Below are 20,274 nucleotides of genomic sequence, written 5' to 3'. Positions count from 1 at the left end.
AGTCTGAACTTCATCGTCATCTTTTTTTTTTTTTTTTTCGGAACACAAATGCAGCACATTTGCCCGCAGAGGGCTAGTCTTCAACAAACAAGATAAAATGGCCGTTGAGGCTGCCGTGAGCGGCGGGGCAGCGGCTCACGCGGTTTTCTTGATACAGTAAAACCTCATTAATACGTACCCGCTTACCAAGTAGTTGCGGTTAAAATGTAGTTGTGTGAATTCCCCGGCGTAGCCACCATTGAAACCAATGTATTGGCTGACCGCTTAAAACATAGTAGCCCATGAACTGCCTACCGCTTAATGCGTACTTGCCTTCGTGGTTTGGCTGGCGCCATGCTATTACGCAAAACGTTTTCCGCCTTTCCAAAGAGCATTGTCAACGTGCAAACCGCTGGCGATTCAACACTGCGGCCATTTCGGCCATGTCCCGACGAGCGCGGCGATGTCCATGTCAATGGGGAGCCCGAGAAGCGTCGGCCGCTTCTGCGTTCTTGCGCGCGAATGCATCGTCGCCAGCCCTATCGCAGTAACCATCACCGTCACCCCCCCACTCTACCCATGTCATGTGATCTCGCTACACCTCGAGGAAACCTCGCTGCGCGCGTGACGTGTTGTGGATGTGTTGCAGTTAGGCGAAGCGCGTCTTTGTTCCGTGTGCACGCGAACGGTGGGCACCATGCCGAAGCCTACGCGACCGAAGTATCGCGTGCTAACAGTTAAGGAGAAGTTGGACATTATTCGTTCAATTGAAAATGGAACTACGAAAAGTGCACAAGCGCGTGCGTGGGACTTGCCGTTAACAACGGTCTGCGGCATTTGGAATGCTCGGGAGAAGTTGAAAAGCGGGGCCCTATCGAATATGAAGAGGTGCCGCTTGAGGGAACGACAGGGTGGAACGACAGGGTGGTGCGGAAGCTGTGAACTTCGAAATGTTCTGTGAGGTCGACAGCGACGTTGCAACCACTCCAGGCTGGTCGGACAGCGAGATTGTCGCCGCAGTTGCACCACCCCAAGGCGGTGAGGAAGACGCTGAGAATGAGGACAGCGGCGACAAATTGCCAACCGAAGATTTTAGCCCCACTGTAGCGGAAGCTTCGCAGGCATTGGCGGTAATGAGGGCGTTCGCTGAGAAGAGGGGCCTCATGGAAAAGCTTGCCCCCAGTCTCTCCAATTTTGAGACTGCTGTTGTCGCCGCACGGCCGCCACGGCGGCAACTGAAGATGACCGATTTCTGGTCGGCGGCACAAGAATAAAGTGCACGTACGTACGTGTATTTGTTGGATATTTACTGTGCCTGAATTTCTTCTCTTTTGGGGCGTGAATAATGGCAAATTTTTATTAGTTGGTTAAGGTGTACTACCGGATAGTGCGTACTATTCCCGCGTTCCCGCCAACTACGTATTAACGGGGTTTTACTGTAGGTGGAAAGATTAAGGCGCACCGGTTATCTACTGGCTAAAGTGTGCCTACCATATTTACTCGATTCTAAGCACCCCCTTTTTTTCACGATCACGATGCCCAAAGTGAGAGGGGGTGCTTAGATTAGAAAAATCTAAACTAACCCCCCCCCCCCCCCCCTCCCCCCCTGGGCCCCTCTTTTCACGGCGAAATCTCGATGAAACGGGCACGAGAAAAAAACATTTTATTTAGGAAACATTCAAAAGAAAAATAGCTGCAGACAGTTCTGTGCCGCCATCTGTCTTGTAGTGTCGGAACGCAGCAACACAAAAAGCGCCGTGGACGCCTCTGTCCTGCTGTCCTCGCTTCGGCGAGCGCGGCCTCGCCCGCTTATCTGTTTTTTCAGCAGCGTCTGCTCCGGCGGACGCATTTGTTGCTGGGACTGCTGGGACGGGCGTCTTATCTTTTCTCTTTATCTTTCCTCTGATATTTTAACTCTCCTCTATCTGCACTTGGCAGCGGTGGTGGCTTGGCTCGAGCCAGTAGGCAGGCCTGTGCAATTTCCTTTTCATCCTTCTCTCAGTCACAACAACAAGGCGCAGGCCGCGCCTGCAGGCCCGCGCCTCCTCCGGACTCCGACTGCACAGGCTCAACGAAAAAGAGAGCAAGTGCACTTGGCGGCCTCGGCAACGCTCTCTTCCGCGCAAAAAAGGGGGTGCTTAGATTCGCATGCAAAGTTTTTGTTTTGAGAAATTTTTTTCCGAAAATTGGGGGGGGGGGGGGGGGGGGGGGTGCTTAGATTCGGGGGGTGCTTAGAATTGCGAAAATACGGTACATCCCGGCCTGCGTTCGCTGACGACCTTTTTTGACGGACGGTACGAGCCAGACGTCATGCGAAGCAGGGTCCTTCTAAAATTTGCGTCGTATAACCGAGGTTTTTAATGCATTGTCTCTATGGGGGTTTTGCCGGGACCGCACAAATTCGTCGTAAAATGCGGGTCGTCGCATGACCGGGGGACGTATAATCAAGGTTCCACTTAGTAAGAGAAACGTTTTACTGTAGAAAAGGCTCCATAGGCAGACTACCATAAAAACCGGAATATAGATCAAACTTTTTTTCAAAAAACCATGGCAAAAGTTGACCCCCCCTCTTATATATACCGGTCATTGGCGGAAAAACTACAGAAGTCTTGCAGCAATGGGCGGCTGAAGTCAACAGCCTCCATCAACATTGCCATCAGCAGCAGTGCGGTATGGCGACGTTGTGACACCGCCAATTTGTGTTTCCGTTGTCACAAAGTTATTTTGGTTTGTGGCTGGGTGTTGTCGGCGTAGAAATCTCTCCCCGCAGAGATGGTACGCAAGTCTTTTAGAAAATGCAGCATAAGCAATGCACTAGACGGCACAGAGGATGACGCTGTATGGGACGTGGGCAGCGAGAAGCAATTGCCTTCCGACTCGAGTTAGGACGTCTCTGATGACTCGGAGTAACGCTTACGAACTTTGTGCCCTTCTCTGTGCTGTACACCCGGCCAATTCTTCAACACTATCGCGTGACCATTGCCTTGCTTGTTTGTCAGCACCTTATCACGGAGCGCCGAAAGAAGCGAGAGTAAGCGCATGTGTACACATGTGCGTATCTCGCTTGTTTCACTGCTCAGCGCCATTGATAAGGCGTTGACAAGCACGCGGGTCGATGGTCGCGCGATAGTGTTCAAGAATTGGCCGGGTGTACTTACGAGCAGCATCTAAATTAAAATAAATACTGCCACCATTGTGCAGCCGGTTGAGTTGCATTTGTTTCCAGGGAAGAATGTCTTTCGGTACTTTTGCCATTGAAAAAGATTTTTTTTCATGTTTAGAATTGTTTCGTTGAGGGGTCGACCTATATTCCGGTCCGACCTATATTCCGGTCTTTGCGGTATATCTGAACTTCTTATATTCCTAAATGTCCAATACATGTGCATCTCAGATGCAATCACAAGAATCGGTCAGAAACATCAGAAACAAAATCATGAAGGATGTAAAACAGGGGCCTCTACAAATCCATTGGCTGATGTGAAATTTATAGTAGTGGAGTGTCTAATTTTCGTGAACTGAAAGTCTTATTTCTTTTTTCTATCTCTTTTTCTAGATTCGCTGCACCTTTCTTCATGTCTGGAAGGACTCAGCAGTATGGCGAAAGTGAGCATCACCTATTTTGTATTTGGCAGATTTTTTTTTTCTTATACTGGATCTGTGGGCAGCTAACAATGCATGCTTTTGTGGAGAGTGGCGTGTGTTATCTCTGCTTCTTTCCATGCTTTTATGCCTCCTTAGTTAACGGTAGCTGGTTGTGTCAAGGGCTGATTGTGGCAGTGTGCCTTATGGTAAATCAGACAGACAGACAGACAGATTTATTTGACATCATGTGTACACAATGTCGGGAACATGGGCAAAAAGCCGGAAAAAGCGCGGCTTGACAGGGCCCATGTTCCCTATTAATAAAGGCTACATATGTTATGAATTCTGGTAATGAACACAATTTGACAACAGCAACGATTAGGAAATGGTACAAAGATCACCTTTAAAAAACATTAGTTTAGTGTTCAATTCGACATAGGAGTATGAAGTAGCAATGAGGGTTATTAAGAAAGTCAATTTGGAATACAAGTGATTAAGATATGTTACAATAATAATGCTTATTAATAGTTTACTATACAATTGAACATAGCAATATGAAGTAGCAATCAAAAATGCAAAACAGAATTTGGAAAATACAAAACTATCACAAATTATCACAGTTCAAATCAAACAGTGTGAAAAAGTTTATCACACAGACATTTATCGCTGGACACAAATGATCATGTTGTATTGCTGAGTGAGTTCAGTAATGATGGCAGTCTGTAACTTCATCATCATTCTTTCATCAATCCGTATCAGTGTGGCTTCATGCAGTAGCTGTCAGTTTTGGCTAACAAAGCCGTGTGTGTGGACTGAGGTCACATGCAAATTTCTCTGTATAAACATTGGGATCAACGACACAATATTTCTTGCCTTTAACAATGGCTCAAATGTGGACTTTTCTTGTTCTTGTGGTTATTTTAGAACTCCGTAACTCTATTTAGGTCTATCTGGGTGATTGCATAACCAAAACATTCTTGCAGTTATGTACTGCTATCATGTGGAAGCACTTACGGTTGGATAGTGAACAAAATGGCAAATGACAGGTTGGGTGGATGAATCGCTAGATATCATTTTTGCCGAGTATTTTCTTTGCCTTTGTCTCTCATTAACGCTGCTTAGAGTGAAAAAAAAAAAATTAATTGTCTAACAAGTGGATGTTGTGGCGGTTGTGCTGTTTTCCTGGTTAGTGCATTGAATGATTTTTTCTGCTATGGTGGTTGTGGTTTGTCACTGGTGGTTGTGGCTTCTACCTTGTCAGCTCTCACATTCCTTTTTTATTTGTTCTCTTTCTCTCTTTCCCCCCTCCATTTCTTTTACCTCTCTGTCCTCCTTCTCGCGGTACTAGGACTGTTTTCACCACATTAAGTGCAAGAGCGTCTCCCCTCCACAGTGGGACAAAATCTTTGCTCACATCACGGTAATGGCTGCCACTTTTCTTGACCTCTCTCTCTTGGTCAGCATTCTTAAGTCACCTTGGACAAAAATTAGTGTAAATGCCACTAACACTGGTAGGCCTGTCAGTTAACTTGTATGCAGCATTGATTTCTGAGACAACATCGAAGTCACTCCCTCACAAATGTGTGCACTAGAGCGAGCGTTCGTTCATTTCCCAGATGACAAAATTATGGTAATATGAACAGCACGGTTTTACTGTTGTGTGGAATCTTTGAAAAAGAAAAATAAAAACATTTTGCACTTTTAAAGGAGCTTCTTTAGAAAAACTAATTTAGGCTACACGCTACAGTGGGAAGTGTATTTAGTCTTAATTTAAGACTGTCAAAATCGCTCGAAAAAAAGTTTCTTTTAGTTGTGGTATTGAACTGGCAGTGTCTAGAGGGGTGCTTAATGCATTAGTTGCCTGAGCCATAGAACAACTTGGCCACTCGTGAGCTCCAGTATAAGGATACCAGAATAGAACGATAGCGATGACGGGAAATGTGACATGTCTAGGTTTTACTGCAGTCACACCGTGCAAAGTTATCTACCTGGAGCTATTTATTCATGCATCTGCTTTTGGTAATCTATTAGTCATTCCTCACTTTTATGGCGCTCTGGTAAAGCTGGAGGTTGTGGTGCTCAGTGCAAGTTCGTGATAGGAGAGCAGCAGCACTGAGCAGAAAATCAAATGTGACGAGGTTCCAACTTGTCTGTGCTGTCTGCTTCTGTTTTTCGCACCATTTTTTTAACAGTGCTGATTAAGTGGAACTGTGCGACACTTAATGTGCAGCAGGTGCTAATTAGGTGGAACCCTGCAACACTTAATGTGCAGCAGGTGCTAATTAAGTAGAACCCTGCGACACTTAATATGCAGCGGGTGCTAATTAAGCGGAACCCTGCGACACTTAATGTGCAGCAGGTGGTAATTAAGTGGAACCCTGTGACACTTAATATGCAGCGGGTACTAATTAAGTGGAACCCTGCGACACTTAATGTGCAGCGGGTGGTAATTAAGTGGAATCCTGCGACACTTAATGTGCAGCGGGTACTAATTAAGCGGAACACTGTGACACTTAATGTGCAGTGGGTGCTAATTAAGCGGAACCTTGCGACACTTAAATGTGCAGCGGGCAGAGAATGAGGAGGACTTCCTGGCCGTGGCCAACAGCGATGTGGCCCAGCTGTGTGGCTCGCTGATTGTGCTGTGGAAGCAGTTCCTCGAGGTGGTGGCTGGCCAGGAGAAGGTGCGCCAGCAGCTGGCTCGCCAGCGCCACCTGCAGCGAGTCAAGCGTTTCGCCGAGGCCTACTTCATCATCGAGCGGCCCCGCATCGCAGTCCTCTCGGCCAATGATGCCAGGTGGTGTGCCACTGCTTTCCTTGACAGTGGCCCGTGAGTGCTGTTTCACGGGGTCACCGTGGTTCATCTTAAGTGGATTTTTTTTGCATTGAGTCCTGTGGGGAACCAACCAATTGGTTTCACATTGCTCATTTTATTCGAGTTCGTCTTAGCGGGAGTCTGCTATATAATTTATTCGTTACCTGTTTGAATTGTTGTTTCTTTTTTCTTTGAGTGCATTGCTTTGAACAAGACATAAACTTTTCTCCCAGTGCTCGTGTAGCTAGCTTAACATGCTGTGTTACATGCTGCGTGCGGAAACAAGAGTGCCGTGAAGTGATTGGCGATTGTGCTTCTCCGTGGATGCATGTACAGCACGCAGCTCTTCTACGAGGTGACAGAGGCCCTGAGGCGTTCAGACTACCTTGCCCTGCTTCCCCCGCTGGAAGTGGAGTGTGCCGAGCTGGACGGTGACAGCAACAACCTGCCCATCATCTACGAGGAGCACTACCAGGACTTCCGCACGACACCACAGGGATGCGGATCGCGTGAGTGTGTGCGGCTTGTGCTTTGCCAAGTGGCGTGGCGGCCGATTTGTGAGTTCTTTCCTTCTGAGTATAGTGCAGCGTTTGAGTTGGCCATACAGCCTCATGCACTTTGCAGTTGATTTCAGGCAGCAGAAAATTCAGTTAGCTTCAATTCGTTTGTTTCTTCTCCAAAATACTAGGTGGTCATCAGAGATGAAAGTTGCAGTTAGGAGTAAACTGGAAAATAAACCTTGAATTGAATTGAATTGAGTTAGCTGTTTTCACTTGGCCGAGAAGCCCATTATGCAGAATTTTGTGCCAAGCAAAAGTTACAAATAGAGCAGCAACATGAAACAAAAGTCTACTCTTGATAATTCAGACTCGAAGGGGACTGCAGATTTGTTTGAACTAAGGGGGGCTTTTTAAACACTTGATGGATGTTGATGAAACCAAAATTTCAGTTAAGATATGACCGGCCACCCTTCTGGAGCCCTACGCGAACTTCACAAGTTTGCTTTTCCGCATATCAGAGTAGACCAAAACAAGGCAGCATAGCTCAGGCTAGAAGAGTTGTGAAGGCGACAGGATGTGTGCCATGGGTGTGGCATCAAGTACGTAACACATTATGGAAGGCTCAGACAAAAAATCATGTGCTTTTGAGTTGCGATTTTTCGAACTGGTGATCAGCCATCTTTCTTTCATCCCGTGTGATAGATGGGAAAGCCCACTTGCGGAATTTTGCTCAAGGTTCGAGCCTAGTGGCATTCGAATGTGAGCAGTCCATGTGATAAATGATGAAGAAGGAAGCAGAGAGGAGGTCTTTGGGCTGTTTAAACTTGATATATCAGGTAATTGCCCAAATAATGTGGTTTTGCAATGGCTGGGTTCATGAAAGTCGGCGTAGTATTCAATGGCTGCCGAATTTTTGGACATTTTAGAGGTTTCGGAAATTCTCGAATAGTATCAATTTCTCCAATTGAATGTGAAGTGATTAACAAATACCAATTTGTATTCGAAATTTCGAATATTCAAACACCCCTAATGTTTACATATGTATATCAGTAGCAGTTTTACTGTTCTTTAATAAACAAGCACTCTGCATGTCACTCTAACTTACAGAACTCCTCTGCGCACTGGGCTCATGTCCTGACAAAGCATTGGTTATGCAGAATGTAAGAGAATGGCAACACTGATTTACTGCACATTCATCGCAGAGTCCTGCCTGAACCTCAGTGACATCTCGCTTCAGTTTGAAGATAGGCGCCGCCCCTCAGCTGCTGTTGTGGGCAATGTGAACCTCGCAGAGAAGACTGCTTCATCCAAGCTGCTGGGCCAGAAGTCAACGCCGCTGAGGCACGGTTCGCCAACGCTGTCTGCCGACGCTGACTTGGGCTCTCCTACTTCAACCTCTTCCACTTCTTCCGCTGACGCGCAAGACCGTGACAGCGCCACCCGCTCCAGCAAAGCGGTCACGTCTTCATCACGGGCAAAGGTGAAGTTAAAAGCTCGCACTGCCAGCCTGCTTCGCCAGCTGAAGCGGCCACACTTGAACAACTCATCGGTGACCCTGCTTGCCTTCAAGAGGCTCGACGCCCTGCGGAGTCGCACTAGTGACCCCAGCGGAGGCGCTGCTTCTTCAGGTGTCTCGCAGATGAAGCACTCGCAGAGTTCTGTCGTAGTCACCACATCGGCGAATCTCTCTCTTCCACGCAGCACCACAACGCCATCGCAGTCTCATCTCCTCAACAGTGAGTCAATGCCCGATCTGACAACCCAGTTGGGACCAGTCCGAACTGTGCCGCAGCGCGTACCGCCCGCTCCTCCGCCACCGCGGACGCGCGTTGCGAGCGACAGCCTCCATAGCAACTTCGACGCGCTTTTCGTCAGTGAACCAGCATTTGCTCGGAAGGCAGTTTCGGAGTCGTGTTCGTGCGTGAGACCACACCTTCGGAAAGCTTTAGCTCATAGCCTCACGGTCACTAAGCACCAGAGGAGGTCAACGCCATCTGTGTCGTGCCAAGTGGGCTTTGACGCTTATCTGCCCTCTGGACCATTAGTGAAAGCTCGGGACTCGAGAAGTGGAGAGTCGGCGGGCGTTTCCGACTTTAGACGAGAGTCTCTAGGAATTTGCGACTCCAGGCGGGAGTCTCTTTGCATACCCGACTCAAGAAGAGAATCTCTCGGTATACCCGATTCGAGGAGAGATTCGTTGGACGAAGTCTTTCTCTGTCCCGGGACTGGTGGCTCCAGCAAGTCTACTTCGGGTTATGAAAGTGCAGACACTTCGTCTGACGTTGTTACTATTGCACCGATGCCCGAAAAGGTAGCCATGTCCCCGCAAGACAGCGGAACGTCGTTACCGCCGCTTCCACCACCACAGTTCAGGGACGCTCCCAAGGACGTTACGGCAAGGAATCACAGCACTCATCCTTGTTCTTCGTCACCGCGTAAAGAAGGCTGCAAAGCAAACTGTTCCACTTCTACAAAAGCAAACGGTTCCACTTCTACAGACCAGCAATCCTCAGCTGCTTCCCGCGTCGAAGAGGTTGTCTCGAACGGCGTCATGTCTTCGAAAGAGAAAAAGGGGGAGCCCGTTAATGCTCCCATGATGGCGTGCGAAGGGACGGCGTTTTTCCCCAAACCACCTGCTGAGTTTGCGAGTGACCAGGCTCCGCACTCGACTCCTGTCGTTCCAGAGAACGGGAATGATGAGGAACCACCCGAGGATCCCAACATGATTCAGAATGGCGTTGAGAGAGAAGTGTGCCCAGTGGACGGGGAGGCGAGGCGGCGGTTTGAGGAGTGCAGGTCGTACCTCGAAACCAAGTGCACCTTAATAGAAATGCTGACCGACCCGAAGGACGAGTACAATGCAGCCCTGGACAGTGTCGTCGAGTCGTCGCAGGACCTCTGGCAGGAGGCAGTGCAAGGTTGCAAGGATGAAAGTGTTGATGGGGAAGATGAAGATTGTGTCTGCGTGCGGAGGGCATCAGCGGTCAACGCTGATGTTGTGAGGTGTGTGCATCATGTTCAAATTGTTGGTGTTGTGGTTATGTTATAGTAAGAACTGCTTTACAGATTGCGTGCAATATGCTCATTTAAATGAGCGATAGACTGGTTGTAATCTGCTGGTGTTTCTTTGTGCTAGTTGGGGAATTGATATTTGAGGTATAGTAGAGAATAGAAAAAGGCAGGGCATGCTAACCAGCTTATGTCTCATGATCCTTGCTTGTGTCGGGCGGCTATAGCTTTCACACGTGGCGAAGAGCGAAGCGAGTGATGGCCCCGTATATCGACGCTTCTTGCTTGGCTTCCTACTCTTGTTTCTCGGACGCAGCACACATACAGTGGCTGGGGCACCCTGCAAACTTGTGCCCACCGTGCGTGCGAGACGCCCGGCGACGTGTTTTCTTGTCTTCACTATGTCTTGGATGTTGTTGTTCCCGGATACAGTCCAACCTCGTTATAACGAAGTCGCATTTTGCGCGGAAATTCGCTCGTTATATCCAATATTCATTATAAAAGTATGCACTCAAATTCCCGCAGAAAAGGTCGCTAATAAGCCCAAGTAAAGAGTACTTTAAGGTGGACAGCACAGGGTTGAAAAAATGCACTATTTTTGAATTTAACGCGGGGTATAAGCATACGAAACCTCGCCTTACATTTCGTACTGGAAAGCAAGAGCGAACTCGCAAATCGGGATGCATGGCCAGGTGCAAAAACTGATTTATTTAAAAAACGACGTAATCTCCGTTTGGCGGCACTTCACACTATATGACAGGTTATATTTCTCGACGAAATCAACACAGAGCAGCGCTTTCCCGATGTCAGCTGATTTGGCCACAGGTAGGTTCTCGAGGTACCCCCTCAACTTCCTGAGACCTCGCACTTCGCCATCTTCACATGCATCGCTGTTTCTAGCATCATCTGCAGAAACCACCTGATCAGCAATTTCTTGGTCGGGCAGTTCGGGCGCCACAGCCAAGTTGTCATCTGCACAGATGAATTCCTCGAACGTAACGTTCGGAACCGCCAGCTGACGCCATGTCGTCTCGCCGAAATTGTCCGCTTGCCTCCCAGTTGCATGCGGAAGCTTTCTGCCTACTTCTCGCAGTTCTCGGCGCCAACGGCTGCTTCTTCGCCAGACAAGACGTGGCAAACAATCCGATGGCGGTCATTAAATCGCTGCAGCCAGCCACTGCTTGCATGAAAGTCATTGTGGCCTCTGACGGAAGTGAGACTTCTCGCCTTCATTTGAAGGACGGCACCAGACACAGGCAGGTTACGCGCTAAAACGTCCTTGAACCATGCAAACAAGGCATCTTCAACATCCTGTCTTGCTGTCATTCTTCACAGCGCCTGCAGAGTGGGCGTTTGCAATCTTTGCCTTGCGCTCAAGATAACCATCTTATCTAGATAGATAAGAGTGCTAGGCGCAACACCGAAGTCCGTGGCATTGACTTTTCCTTGCGCCCGCTGTCAACTGCCCTGAATATCTTTATCTTCGTTTCAAGTGAAACTGCTGTTTGTTAAGACGCGGTCCGCGACGGCGTCTACAGATTGAACTGCAGAGATAGCGCGCGCGGGTCGGAAATTGCGACGGCGGGGGTGGCCGGGGAGCGGGCGTCGGTTCGATCATGTGCCAGTCACGTGCTAGGCAGCCGTTGATGCTAGATTCATTCGCTCTCCCTAGATGGCGTCGCGTGCGGAAGCGCGGGTGATTCAAACACATTTTAGGTGCGCGCGCTTCAAAAGATCAAAATTTAGCGTGTTTTGAGATTTTTCCTACTTGTTTGCGCATTTTGAGCCCAGTGAATACAAAAACTGCTTCGTTATAACCAATACAGTGTCAAATTTTGAATTTTTCGTTTCGTTATACAGATAGAACTCCCTTAGAAATAAAGCATGTCCAACCAAACTTTTCTTTCACTTCGTTATATCCGATAATTCGTTGTATCCGTGTTTGTTATAACGAGGTTCGACTGTATATCAAACTCAAAGGAGATCGCGAAATACTTTGATATAGGGATCATTTGATATATATAGCAATAGATAAGCATATCTCAAATCTTGAAGCATGAATGCAGTGCACCCAAGCTTATAAGGACATGCTGCCCTCGGCATACTGGCTGCAAACTGCTCTATAAGCTTAGCCTGTTTTGCATTGAAGCTGCAGCGGACAGTGCTTTGGAACTAGGCACTGCCTATCATACAAGGCTTAATCCTGGTGCAGTAGAATCTGGACGGTACGATCCCACTTGATGTGAATTTGTAAAATGCTCTGGCCACAGTACATTGTGTGCAATGGGCAGAAATTTGAATGTTACGAACAAATCCTCCCACCTCACTGAGGATACACGAATGTGTGAGCCACGACTGCACCCTTGAGCACGAAGTACTTGCTGCCTGTACAGTCTTTGTCAAAAGTAACCAGGCTGCATGGTTTGCTTCTAGCTCGTACAGTGGAGCCCTTACAGTTTCCCTGAAGCTGAAATGGTCGTTAAAGGTAAGGACGTGGGGTCTTCTCACCTTACAACATCTTTTGATCTTTAGGAAAGCCACAAGGGCTCCACTGTACGAGCTAGAAGCAAACCATGCAGCCTGGTTACTTTTGACGAAGACTGTACATCGCCGACGCCAGGATCACCAGTCGCGCGGCGAGCCTGCTCTAGCAATGACCGGTGGAATGCGCTCAGCATGGCACTGACGACACAAATTGGTGGTGGTACATGGTCGTAAGTAAATCCCGTCAACTGGAAAACAGATTTCCGTAAATTCTGCATACGAATTTGTCCATTTTGGATGATCCAAATTTCAGGTAATACGAATATTTTTCGTGACCCCCTGAAATTCGTGTTATTGAGATTCTGCTGTACCAGTGCACTATAAAACAATAATCTGTCTAAGTTAAGGTGCAGTTGGTCTTTGCTACGCCTTCGTCTTCGAAACGAGCGAAGCTCTCCAGGCGAAGGCCGCCACTGGACAGTTTGGCTCCGGTGCTTGAAGAGCTGTGCATTAAATGCTGCTTTTTCCACGTGACAGCAACGTTGCAAAGAAAATTTGTGAACAAGGCTGAAGGCTAACCTCAAGCGCACTACACGTTTATCTTCACAGCGCCTACACTGCTAGCAGGTGCTGAAGGTCTTGTAGCCGATGCAGTTCTGCACTCAAAAGGAGATTGCGAGGGCGCCGTTAGGAGAAGTGTGACATGCAGGGATGCAGCGCACTGTTCAGTATATCGAACCATCTAGTGAACACAAGTTCGGTTAGCGTGGTTTTGTGTAGGATTTTCAAGGGGATGTGTTGACTCTTCAGTATGTCTGGGATGGACTGTATTTGTTGCATTTTAGAATTTACCTAGAACTTTACATATTTGATACGTAAGTAATGAATGAAAGGAAACCTCATTCGTCATCGCCATGCGCATGAGGTTTGTATTCTGGTAATACACCCTTACGACCAGCTGTGAAGTTGGGGAAGAAGTTTGGTTTCTCAAAGTAAAGTAAGAGTTAGAAGCCGCTTCCGTATATTGCCACGTCTAAATCAACCGTTTGTTACGAAAACAACCGTCTGAAATATGAGGGTCAACCTGTACGTGCAGTCGACGTATTTGCAAGGTCTGAGGTAGTTTTCATGAAGCTGCAGTAGTGTGCACCCCATGTTGGTGCTTATTTCTGGCAGGAATGTTGTGTGTAAAAAAAAAAAAAAAATCATTGATTGATATGAAAATCGGTTCCGCTTATCAAATTTTGAATTTCGTGCCGTTTACCGGGCTGGCTTGCGCTGGCAGTCACTTGCCCAAATGAGCAGGAGGCGATAGACAACGCGAGAGAGAAATTCAGGGGACCTTCGGGGTTCTTGAATCTGAAACTTCAGGACCGTTGGCAGTTCAGTTTGTTCCTAATGAGCCAAGCCACTTGCGAGTGGGAAGGGTAGTATGCGGTACAATTTTATATCGCCTTTGATTTCCGTTTGTCTCTGAGTGCTAGTATTGTGATTGCATTGTTACATATGTATTGCTTTGACCTGCACGTGTGCTGCAAAGCTGTCCCACTGAAAACTGCAGAAGAAGAAGTGCGACGGCGGAGCATTCGAACTTTTTTTTTGCGAGGGCTGCAGGCTGGGGGCCAGCTTATATTCAGCGTTGATTGTACGTGGCAATATACGGTAATTGCAAGTTATTCATGCATATGCAGGCAGCTTGTTACTTGCCCTTGTGGGTAGCTCTAGCAATTATATATGGCCTAGATTTTGGAATGGGGTATTAAGGGGTGCATTGGGTGCTTGTGACATTTGAAGGTCTTAAGCAGAGAAACGAAATGCACAGATATCTGAATTGCTGAATTTCAACTTGGGCGGCTTACGGTCATTGTGGACACATAATTTCAGGGATTCCTGTTTGTGTGAGATTCTGCAGTGAATAAGTGATGGCATTGATTTCTGTAGGCATCGTCAGGTGGTCAGAGTAAACAAATAGGCAACCTTGTGTTTGTGTATCGCAAATTAAGTTCTGCAGTTGAGCTTCTGCTTGCAGAAACTTGAGGAAATTAACACTTGCAGTGCAAAATGTTTGTAGTGTAAGAAATTTGTTGGATTACACTGTGGTTAGCTGACGGGAGTGCAGAATACTTCATTGTAGTGGAAATTTTGCTGTTGCAAGGTTTAACTACTTTCTGCAAATCTTTAGGAAGAAGATGCAGAAAAATATATTAACCAGAGCTCTTGCATGCTGCATTCAAGTGCTGTGTTGAATTCGTGGAAATCAGCTCTGCTGGCATGTTTCTGAGTGGTGTTTACAGTCCTTGCATTGTCAAAAAGCCTGTGACTTTTTAATGATTTCCTGATTAACTATACGTAATACATTGATGACTGCCTTAAGAAATACATATTCGCGTGTGATAACCAGTGTCCTTATTCTTACACTAAGCTTCAAAAAGGTATCGTTCAGCTGTCTTCAACAGTAGACATTGGGCAGTTATTGTTCGAATTCATATTCACTTTTATTTCATTATGAAACTGTTGTACTATTGGACTGTACTCTGCATTGATGCAGTTCCATGAACACTTCTGCACTTCACGTTTCTTTTTTTTTGCCACAGCTTTGTGAAGGCCAAAGAGGAATTTCGTGCTCACCTAAACATGCCTTGGCTGTGGTACAGGTTGGTATTTTTTTTTCTCTCTTCCAGTGTTGCTTTTGGGGTGGCATTGCTACAATGTTTTTAAGCACAAAAGGCTGAGAAGTGGCATTCTGCCAAAATCTCTAATGGTGAACCTATGAAAAGCTGTGCAGAGCTGCTATTGAAACATTAGCGATTACCTTGTACAGGGCCATCAATGGTAAAATCAACTGTGATGAGAGTGTAGCGATAATTTTAGATCAGGCGCAGAAACACTTCTTTGTGCTCTCCACTGCAAGGCATGTCATGATTACGCATGTGCTCATTGTTATCGAAATGTGTCAAAGGTGCCCAAGTGGCTTGCTCCTTGAATCATAGGAAAGTTATCCAAGCCTTAGAGGTAAGGTCCGCACATGGTTTTGTTTTGTTGACAACCAGAACCTGTACGCAGAATTTGCAGGTGACAAAGACTTCGTCTATATTAGCAGAGGACAATGTCAAATTGCTTTCATATTTTATGCTTCTTAGTTTTTGGAACGTGTGAGCTGAAGGCTTGAAGCAGGCACAGCTGGCCTTATTGGTGTGTGCATTTTATTTGCTTTTTTTGTGTGTATTTTCATCGTTGGTACTTCGTATGTGTTGTGTCAGGTTCCGGGTTATTGTATCTGTCGGACGTCGCTTTGGGGTCGGCTACTCTAAAACTATGTGGTAATCAGAACTGCTTAGAGCTGACTGATGAAAGTCGAGCTATTTCTGCTGCAGTCTACAGCACAGGGGCAAAGCGCTATTTTGGAAGGGGTTATGTGGCCGAGTGCTGTGGCTTCACTGGCTAGCTGTACCCATGGTCTTTTGAAGTAATTTCCCAGGGTGCAATCAGTTGCACCTAGTTAGAATGGTCATTTTTGTTCCATTGCTTTTTAAGCCTCTGTTGTAACATCATTCCACTGCAACTACACTTGAGTCTCCTAATAATGAAGTGAATGCTAGTATGGAAAATTAGTGGTAGTTCCTCTTGAAATGTCCCATAGAAATTCATGTAGTTGATGCCAGCTTGTAATAAAGGTAGGTTCCTTTTAAAGGGATGTAGTTAACCAAAATGAAAAAAATATAGTGATTTCACCAATAACATTCATACTGGCTACATCTGGAAAAGCTCCAGTTATACTAAGCTCACTGCAGGGGCTATTCTCTAAAGGCTCCAAATATGTGAAGGTCACTGCAGATGCTAGTCTGGCAAAGCTCCAAGTGCACCAAGCATACCTGCATGAATGCATTTGAGAGCAGCAGCAGCAGTCTTGACATTGTGGCCACGGCTGCTGCCATTGAGGGGTAGGGTGAGCAAAGAACCATCATGGGAACCATCAGTGAAGGGCAGCTAGGCTGTTGTGCCTACCTTGCTTTAATTTTAGCGATATTGTGCTCCCAGGTGATACCGGTACTTGCATTAAAGGTGGTAAATTCTTTCGTGATAAAACAATGCTTATACAATAACTTCATTATGTGGGGCTTAAGTGTGTTTGTGACCTGTAACACCTTTGCTCTCTTGCAGTGACTTCCCTGTGCTGGCTTCGGCAGTGCCATACTTTCAGTGCGACAATGACTTGCGAGCATTCAGTCCTGAGGGGCTGCACCTTGTGATATGTGTGCATGGTTTGGATGGTGAGTGCTGTCATTCATCATTCACCCTTGTGTCGCTTGCGGTGATTCGAGAGGGAGCTTTGTGTGGAGTAGAACTTCAGTATTTGAGTCATGTGCTTGTGTGATGCACAGACGTCCTTAGTCGAGCAACTGCTTTGCTAGCTCGACTAAAATTTGTTGCTTCTAAAGGAAAGTCTGGGTTTAATGGGTAATGCAAACTGGGAACATTGGTAATGCTTAATCTCCTTAGTGTGAACAGAATGCGCTGGAAACAAAACTGAAGTCATGAATGTTAAACAGCACGAAAGAGATGAACACAAGAAAGATGCCATTGAACAAATGCTGTCCTCTACACAGTGTTAATTTGTCAGCTACTAGATGGTAAACTTTCCTTGTGCAACTAGTTTTGTTCAGACTGGACTGAGTAAACAAAAACTTGTATGCATTTTTGTGCGTGCTAGCATGTGAGCCTTGAAAAAGATGGCAGGAGTGACATGCAAGACACACTGTATTTACAATGTTGCAGGTAAACTAAACTTGAGTGTGTTCATCACTGCCAGCCTCGTCAATCTGCTTTGTAATTACGGATGGTGTAATTTAATGCTTTCTTTGCATAACTGCAGCAGTTGTTTGTATTTTCTATATTTACCGGTGACATTTTCAGCAATTTTCACTACTCTCTCCTTTCTCTATGGCTGCAGGAAACAGTGCTGATTTGAGGCTAGTCCGCACATACCTGGAGTTGGGCCTGCCTACGGTCAACTTCGAGTTTCTCATGTCTGAAAGGAACCAGGTGATTGCTTTTTTGCTTCTCATTTTTTATCTGCCAGTGACTGCCTTTTAATATTAAAGCAATAATATGAAAAGTTTGGCCGTAGTCCACAGTGGAAGTGATGTAATCATCAGTTTTATGCTCTTTTGGGCTCATCTGGAATGCCATTGCTTGTAGCTAGTGGTTAGTTGGAGTTAAAGGTGCACTGAAGAGGATTCTGAACTTGTCTTTTTGCTGTGGGAACTCAATCCACACGTTCCTAGCATTCTTAGAAACAGTGACTTATTGCCCTGTGTGGCCGATTTCCCCAATTAAATCGAATTAACATCCGGCTCCCGCCTTTTTTTTTTAATTCTGCCTCTTACGGTGGGCGGAGTCGACCAACGCGTGGAGCACCTTTCACCCAGTCCCGTGGAGGCTTTGCTTTCGCTTTATTTTGTTTTTCAGGTTTCCATGAATAAATAGTTTCATTCGCAGATAATATAGCCGCAAAATAAGCCCGAAGAAATAAAAATACGCGCGGACTATTTGCTACTACGGACTACTACGTATTACTCCGCCGATGGCAGAGCGGCAAGCAGCCACAGGACTGGGTGAAAGGCGCTCCACGCGTTGGTTAACTCCGCCCACCGTACGAGGCAGAATTAAAAAAAATGGCGGGAGCCGGACGTTAATTCGATTTAATTTGGGAAATCGGCCACACAGGGCAATAACTCACTGTTTCTAAGAATGCTAGGAACGTGTAGATCAAGTTCCCGCGGCAAAAAGACAAGTTTAGATTCCTCTTCAGTGCACCTTTAAATATGGGCGGCTTTTGACATACCTATGTCTGTTTGGTTGTTATTAATTATACTGCACTTTTCTTACTTTGCGCATTAATTAAATTTTTGTAATAGGTGCTAAACATATTCTTCCACTAGGCTTGTCCCTTGTTTGAATCACTGGAAATGGTGTGTGTTAGAAATCATTCCTATTAAGTCCGCAGTTGTTTCAGAGTAGCCAAAGTGCATTTATGAAAGCAATAAATATCCTTCTTTTTTTTTTTTTTTCATATAGAATTGTAGTACCTGAACAGCCATAAGGCCAAGTGTCATACTTAATGCAGTTTTTGTATCTGAAATACTTTTCTGCAGCAGTTACAATATTTCGCTGCATAGGCACATCTTAACAGTCATCCTTCATGAAAATATATGTAGAAATAAAAATTAAATGGACTTCCGTGACTTGGCACTATGCTAGTCTAGTTCATGCCTTGGCATAACCTATTGTATGGCATAGTGGGCTGGGAAACTTTAAAAGTGAGAATATTGTCACGGCTAGACAGTCGGGATGGCCAGGACACGTTTTACTGTGAAGTGCCAGGCAGCAGCGGACTCCCGAGGGCACCACACAGAAGAGACGACGAAGAAGAAGTATTGCCCACCACCATGGCTGAGGCTAGCCAGAATAGCGGTTAAGGCAGTTCGGCCGGGAGACGGCGCCACGAGAGTGCCCAGGAATGTGGCAATATCTTATCTCATTTCATGAGGCAATAACAGCAGCCAAATTATTATGTGTCTTCTTAATCCACTCTACCTGTCCCAGGCAGATGCAGCATGAATATGAATGATGGGATTCCTTACTAATACCGGTCTTCTTTGTTGCAGGGAGAAACATTTGAGGATTTTGAAACCATGACAGATCGCCTGGTTTCTGAGATTAGCTATCACATAGAAGTATTTGCTTTGAAGCCTGCCAAGATCAGGCAAGTCCACTATATCTGTGCAAACCATAGTATCTCGCATGCGCGTGTGCATTTTTTTTTCGAAACTGCATGTGGTTCATTGTACAGTCGACGACCGATTTTTCGGACTCTCTAGGGACCGCGAAAACGACCGAAAAATCGGGCAGTCCGGAAAATCAAATTTCACCGAAAAAATCACGAACTTATTACCACTATGCCGGAGAAAGCGGCCAATTGTATTGCACACATTCTAAAGCTCCTCATGACTATATTTCGCCGCGCGAAATACCGTATAAACGCGTATAAGGGCCGCACTTTTTTTTTTCCAGATTCGAGGGCCAATTTTCGGGGTGCGGCCCATACACGCGATATGCGAAAAAAAAAAATTTTTAAGTAAAAACACACCAACCAGGGAATGAGCGACATTTATTCTACGTTCAATCGTCACTCGCGAAGTATTTAGACTCCTGAGCTAGTGCTGCGCTCTGGTGCACGCTCATGCCAAAAGAAGCCGCGCAGCATGTCCGCTGTCAACGCGTAGCCGTTGTTCCGAAATTCCATCGCATAAGAGAGCAGCTCTTCTTCCAGTTCAGGAAACTCGCACAGCTTGACTCGGAAAGCGCGCTTTTTGCAGCTTGTGTTTCTCTTTTGGTTGCACCATCATCGGACGCAGCGCGTGGCCTCCGCGAACGGCGCAGCGCCGGAGCAGATTGCGGCCGCGATAAGATCCGGCGGCGCGATAAGATCCGGCGGCGCGATAAGATCCGGCGGCGCGCCCGAAGCGCGCTTCGATCGCGGAGGCCACGGCGTGCACGTAGCCTCCGCAATCAAGCGCTCCGCGATCGTATTCGCGTTCCGTGTTCGGGACTAAAGACTCGGCACAGATGAGTTCCGTGAACTCGGACTACGGTTCAAGTTCGTGCGGCGGAAGACATTCAAGGACAGTACGAATTCGAAAACACGCGAGCGCAATGTGCCAACTCGCGCAGAATTTCAGCGTCGCAAGAGGCTCCCTTTAAGCTTGAATTTCGTTTTGTTTGATCAAGTTTTCGATATCTCCTGCAGTCTGAATTAATGAGGTTCCACTGTACACATTATATGGCGGCTTGGGTACTGGCGGCGAGTGCGAACGAGGTCCGAAAAATCGAGTGGTCAGTTGC

At 46.5% G+C, this 20,274-nt stretch overlaps 1 protein-coding gene across 4 annotated transcripts in view; it reads left to right on the top strand.

The window, feature by feature from the left end:
* Window positions 1-20,274, top strand: part of LOC149335136 (protein FAM135A) — a 45,787-nt gene that overhangs the window by 11,783 nt on the left and 13,730 nt on the right. For 3 of the 4 annotated variants that reach the window (XR_016284007.1, XR_016284006.1, XM_089551801.1), the window contains 9 exons: window positions 3,533-3,582; window positions 4,910-4,981; window positions 6,129-6,358; window positions 6,713-6,885; window positions 8,079-9,879; window positions 14,964-15,023; window positions 16,531-16,640; window positions 17,321-17,412; window positions 19,038-19,135. Coding sequence is in view for 1 of the 4 variants with exons in the window: in XM_089551801.1 (XP_089407927.1) it covers window positions 3,533-3,582; window positions 4,910-4,981; window positions 6,129-6,358; window positions 6,713-6,885; window positions 8,079-9,879; window positions 14,964-15,023; window positions 16,531-16,640; window positions 17,321-17,412; window positions 19,038-19,135 (2,686 nt within the window). In the remaining 3 variants the exon portion in view is untranslated. The remainder of the gene's footprint in view (window positions 1-3,532; window positions 3,583-4,909; window positions 4,982-6,128; window positions 6,359-6,712; window positions 6,886-8,078; window positions 9,880-14,963; window positions 15,024-16,530; window positions 16,641-17,320; window positions 17,413-19,037; window positions 19,136-20,274) is intronic. The other variant, XR_016284008.1, reaches the window with a different exon arrangement.

This window comes from Amblyomma mixtum, chromosome 7 (genome assembly GCF_055824585.1).
Source record: "Amblyomma mixtum isolate Tamu chromosome 7, ASM5582458v1, whole genome shotgun sequence".
Classification (NCBI taxonomy): Eukaryota; Metazoa; Arthropoda; class Arachnida; order Ixodida; family Ixodidae; genus Amblyomma; species Amblyomma mixtum.
The sequence above is the reverse complement of the archived record's forward strand: the minus strand, read 5'-3'. Positions and strand labels throughout refer to the sequence as shown.